The following is a 5,480-nucleotide window of genomic DNA, read 5'->3' as shown; positions in this document are numbered from 1 at the left end:
TTTTATTACACTTTTACATTTTTTATTACACTTTTTATCATACCTCCCTCTTGATATTAATATTTATCTTTATAGAGATGGACGGTACTAAATTCCGTGAACCATGCTCGGAAAATATTTACTCTACATCATCCGAAGATTGGTTCAAGGAGGCCATTTTTGCATCCAGACTTTTCGGAATTTGTTGTTCCGGTTACATCACCATTAACCATGGAATGCAGGGGAATTCGTAGAGAGATGCCACAAGGAGACGTCATCTTTCCACATTTTGGTTGGAGAGATGAAGATCACTCTGGATGACGTCGCCTGCCTGCTACACCTTCTTATCCGAGGGAGACCCCTTAGTAGGTTAGGTTATATATATTGTAAAATGTGGTTGTTTGATGTAAAAAAATGTGTAAAAATTGCAGTTTTGGGTGATAGAGGTTGAAGCTTCAAAAATGGTTGTTGCTGGTGGTTTCGGAAGTGCATCACCAAAAACACCTCTGAGAGGTTTTGGAGATGCATCTCCAAAATTATGCCTGAGTTGTTTCATTTTTTTTCAAACCTGTTCTTGTTCCTTCCCTTTGAGTACTAATTACTCTTTTTTTCAAGAAAAATAGCTGAGAACCTGAACAGAATTAGACTCGGCAGGCCAACCCAAATTGCTTTTGCTCGGCATGAGATAGTTGAGCAGGCTACAAAGGGTCGAGGACGCGGTAGGGTACCATGGGAAGAAGTTGAGGAAACATTCACTTCTGCTATGAGGATTCGCCTATCATGTGTGTCCTCATCTAAGGATAATGAGGAGGCACCAGAGGAGATTCATGTTCTGGCATCTGAGGAGGTTCGTGTTCCGGCACCCGTGTGGGTTAATCCAGATTACCCAAGACGGCCCCGTGACACCTCCTTTTTGATCTATTACTCTGATCATGTCGCCTGACATGTTTCCACTTGACAGACATATTTTTTATTACACTTTTTATTACACTTTTACATTTTTTAAAACAGCTTTTATCATACATCCCTCTTGATATTAATATTTATCTTTTCAGGGATGGACGGTACTAAAGTCCGCGAACCACGCTCATAAAATATTTACTCTGCATCATGCTAATGCAGATTGGTTCAAGGAGGCCATTTTTGCATCAGAACTTTTTGGACTTTGTTTTTCCAGTTACATCACCATTAACCACGAACAGCAGGGGGCACTCATAGAGAGACAACACAAGGAGATGTCATCTTTTCACTTTTCTGTTGGAGAGATGACGATCACTCTAGATGACGTCGCCTACCTGCTACACCTTATTATCCGAGGGAGACTCCTTAAACACTTCTGCATCACTCGTGATGTTGTCATTGAGTTGATGGTTGACTATTTGGGTGCTCAACTAGAAAAAGTAGTTGAGTATTGTTCCTTAACTAATGGGGCACATGTGAAGTTCTCATTATTGAAGGACCTTTATCACAACCACCTTGTTGCGGCAGTTGATTCCAAGACTGAGGGCGACGACTTCTTTGTTCAGTATCACTGTTAGTGTGCTTTGAGGTGTTACTTCACGTTCTAGGTTGGCACGTCCCTTTTGTGGACAAAAGTGATAACTATGTGGATGTAACATACCTTCGGTACTTCATGGATTTGGATACGGTGAGGGAGTAGAACTGGGGGACCGGGTGTTTGGTATACCAATACCAAAAGCTGAATGAAGCCTCTAAATGGAGGGCGAGACAACTTACAGGCTCTTGCACACTGATGATACCTTTCATTTCCACTATTAAATTTATTATACTATTAATAATTTTTCTTACATGACTCATTGATTTTTCAGGGAAGGATCATTTCTCACTTCCACCACATTCATGGTTTTGATCTTGATCTTGACTATACGGAGGGGATGTCGAGGGTTGCCATGTATCTTCCACACAGAAGGAATCAGGTTGTACTGTCGTTCTGGATGTATCTTGATCGAATTGTTCATGATGACATCCTATAGATGTTGTTCGAGGATCACAGGGAGATTATCCCATTCGACTCCATCTCTTTGTACTCTGGGTGGCTGGCATGTGGAACCGACACTATGGTCATGTATCTGCCGAAGCGATGCATGCGGAAGTTTGGCTATGTCCAGACCATACCCAAATCTCCATCTGAGGTTGCTCCCGACACCATTGTCCGTCGGGATCTCGACGACATCATTGAGGATTGGGAGCATCATATGGCGCAACAAGACTATCGGTTGATGCAAGCATCTAGTAGTTAGCTTTGTGTATAGGGATATGTGGCATGGTTTTACACACTGTCACACCCTATCATGACACCAGATGCTCCTGGACGTCCACCTAGGCCAGCTCATGAGGAAATTTTGGAGAACCAGCAGGCCCAAGATGACCATGCCACTAATGTCTTGCCGATCTGTCAGCGGATACAGGTTATTGGGCAGGAGGCTTTGGACTTAGGGATCATTGAGAGGGGCGATCTTGAAACGGTGGCCATCATGGAGAGGGTGGTTAGTGAGGCAGCGACTGGAGCGAGATACAGGAGGCAGAGGAGGGGTCATGGGGTGAGGATTAAGCATCGCAGTAGGCTATGTTTTTTTTATTCCAGAATAATTTATGAACAATTTATGTATTATTTTTTACTATTTCAAAATAATATTTTGTGCTTATTATCATTTTTATTTCTTATCATTTTCTATTTGATTTTTTATTTCTTACTGTTTTTATTATCGCTTCTTATCAAAACTTTGATGATTTAAAAAAATCACTATCAGGGGTTTTTTCGAAGATGCATCTCCGAAACACCTTTTTCACACATTAAGGGTGCTTTCGAAGATGCATCTCCGAAACAACTTGTTTTGTGGTGCATTTAGCTATGCATCTCCGAAAGATATTTTGAGGTTTTCAGATTTTTTTTACCCTTACAAGGTGCAAAAAGAAATTCCCTGATACTATCTAGCATTCTCTATGGTAGAAAGGAAAAGATATATGTTGAATAGTCATGTAGAATACACAAAACTAGAAAGGAAATTGCGAGTTTTAAGTTTTATCAGGAGGAAGGTAGAGCTAAGGAGTCATGGCATTTCTTTCTTAAAGCGGAGCTCAATACATTTTTGAAGGACATATCAGTTCAACAGCCTAAAAACAGGGGCAAAACACTAATTTTATTATCTTTCATTTATTGCTCCATTTGAGATGAAGCAAAACTATATATGTATATACACATCATAGAATTGTGATGATGTTGGCCAGAAAAATTATAAAACAAATAGCATTTTATCCTTCTATTGTGTATATGCTTCCTAATTGGTGGCACTATCACCACTACTTGCTACTTCTTATTGTTCAACATTATCTTCTAGAATAGTTAGATCTACTTCTAAAGAAACACTGAGAGGGCCTTGCGGAGTTCCGAAAAGTGTAGTAAATATCTGTCTGTGGCATTTATCACAAAAGTAGATGTAGGTGAAACGACCTTCATATGGGAGTTTATGTACTGGAGCTATAGGTAGTACGTGATGCTCGAAATCAGTCATCGAAGGTGGAACCACTTTATCATCCATTCCCTGTTAACATTTGCACGGCAATAAGTCAATTGTTTCACTTCCAGAAAGAAGTTCTTTAGGTGAAAATAGAATTAGAGCATGCATGAAAACATGGTTTTCTTTCTCTGTTTCATTTACTTGAAAGAAACAACACATGGGAGTTAGTCGAATTGCCATCATACACAAAATCTATCAAAGTGAAGTGGGTGTTCAAGTTGAAACACAATGTTGATGGGTCGATACAAAGACATAAGGCGAGTTTGGTAGCTCAAGGATTTATTCAAAGAGAAGGACTCGACTACTCTTAAGTATTTGCACCAGTAGCGAGATTCGAGAATGTTTAACTAGTAGTATCCTTGGCATGCAAATAAGGCTGGTCGACATTTCACTTAGATGTAAAATCAACATTTTTGAATGGACCCTTAGACGAAGAGTTCTATGTCACAAAACCTCCAGGGTTTGCGATTCAGGAGGAAACTAGTAAGGTGTATAAGTTGCACAAAGCTCTCTAGGGCCTCAAGCAGGCACCTAAGGCATGAAACAAGTAGATCGACTCATACTTGGTTAATTTGGGATTTGTCAAATGCAAATCTAACTATGGTGTCTATGTTTAGGATATAGATATAACAATCATTTGCTTACATGTTAATGACTTGCTGGTAACTAGAAATAGCTAGGAGAACCTGTCGAAATTCAAAGAGCATATGAAAAGAATTTGAAATGTTAGATCTGGGAAACTTATCGTATTTCCTAGGCATGGAATTTCAAATTTTGAAGCAAGGTATGGTGCTATATCAAAGGAAGTATGTCAAAGAGATACTCAAGAGATTTAGGATGGAAGACTTGAATCTTGTATCCTCACCTGTCGAACCAAATTTGAAGTTGAAGAAGCATGGGGAGGAAGACAGAGTTGATGTTACTTTGTTTCAAAAAATTGTTGAATCTCTGAGGTATGTTTGCAAAAGTCGACTTGATATAGGTTTCGTAGTCAGATTAGTGAGCAGATACATGAGTGAACCAAGGGTGCCACACATGAAGGCTGCAAAAAGAATCCTGAGATACTTAAAAGGATCGATAAACTATATAATTCTATTTCAGCAATATGATCAATTCTTTCAACAACCTTTTTCATCTTGTTTCCAATGCTACGAGCATATAGCTTTTTAGGATGGAATTTGATGAACTTGTTGAAAATATTTAATATTTGTCCAATATATTATCAAGATTGTGTGTTACATCAATAAATGAATGATGACATATGTTGTTGATTTTGCGTGTTGTTGGTTTTTATGTAATAATATAATAAAAAATTCTGGGCAACTTTTACAATAAAGGATGCAATAGCGCAGTTGGTTAAGTAATGATGTTTTAATGAAGAGGACATGAGTTCAATTCTCACAAATTTTAAAAAGGGTTGTTTTGATTAATTGTTCACCATTCATTGTTTGACACATGGAATAATTATTATTATTATTATTAGAGTTTAATGGTTATGCACTGACAGTGTAACTATTTTACACTGTCAGTGCATAATCCTATTTTCCAATTTATTATTTATTAATTATATTAAATAAAAAAATTAATTAATTTTTTATTTTTAAAATGTGACAGGGCATCACATACATAATATCATGTTAGTGCCACCTCAAGGGATAAAAAATTATTGAATAAAGGAACTAATGCTTATTTTTTTAAAGAGGTATTAATTTTTTAAAAAAAAACTAAAATAAAGGAAGCAAAAAACTGCATTAAACCAAAATTTATTTTTCCAACACTATAAATAAAAGTTGTTATATCTACAATATAAGAAAGTTAACTGCTCTGGAAAATACCGATTTGCCCCCTTGCTTCCATGTTGTTCCATGTGGACACTCTCTGCATTCTTTCTCAGCTTCCTTATCTCTAACTTCTTCTTTCAAAATCAACTTTAATTCAAAAAAACTCATCATTTTCTCTTTC

At 37.6% G+C, this 5,480-nt stretch overlaps 1 protein-coding gene across 1 annotated transcript; it reads left to right on the top strand.

The window, feature by feature from the left end:
* The first annotated feature begins 1,244 nt into the window (after positions 1 to 1,244).
* LOC131605119 (uncharacterized) lies at positions 1,245 to 2,240 on the top strand. The gene is made up of 4 exons (XM_058877513.1): positions 1,245 to 1,512; positions 1,548 to 1,627; positions 1,809 to 1,916; positions 1,974 to 2,240. The coding sequence occupies exons 1-4, from the start codon at positions 1,245 to 1,247 to the stop codon at positions 2,238 to 2,240; spliced, it is 723 nt and encodes a 240-aa protein (XP_058733496.1).
* Positions 2,241 to 5,480: the final 3,240 nt, after the last annotated feature.

This window comes from Vicia villosa, linkage group LG5, assembly GCF_029867415.1.
Source record: "Vicia villosa cultivar HV-30 ecotype Madison, WI linkage group LG5, Vvil1.0, whole genome shotgun sequence".
Classification (NCBI taxonomy): domain Eukaryota; kingdom Viridiplantae; phylum Streptophyta; class Magnoliopsida; order Fabales; family Fabaceae; genus Vicia; species Vicia villosa.
The sequence above is the reverse complement of the archived record's forward strand: the minus strand, read 5'-3'. Positions and strand labels throughout refer to the sequence as shown.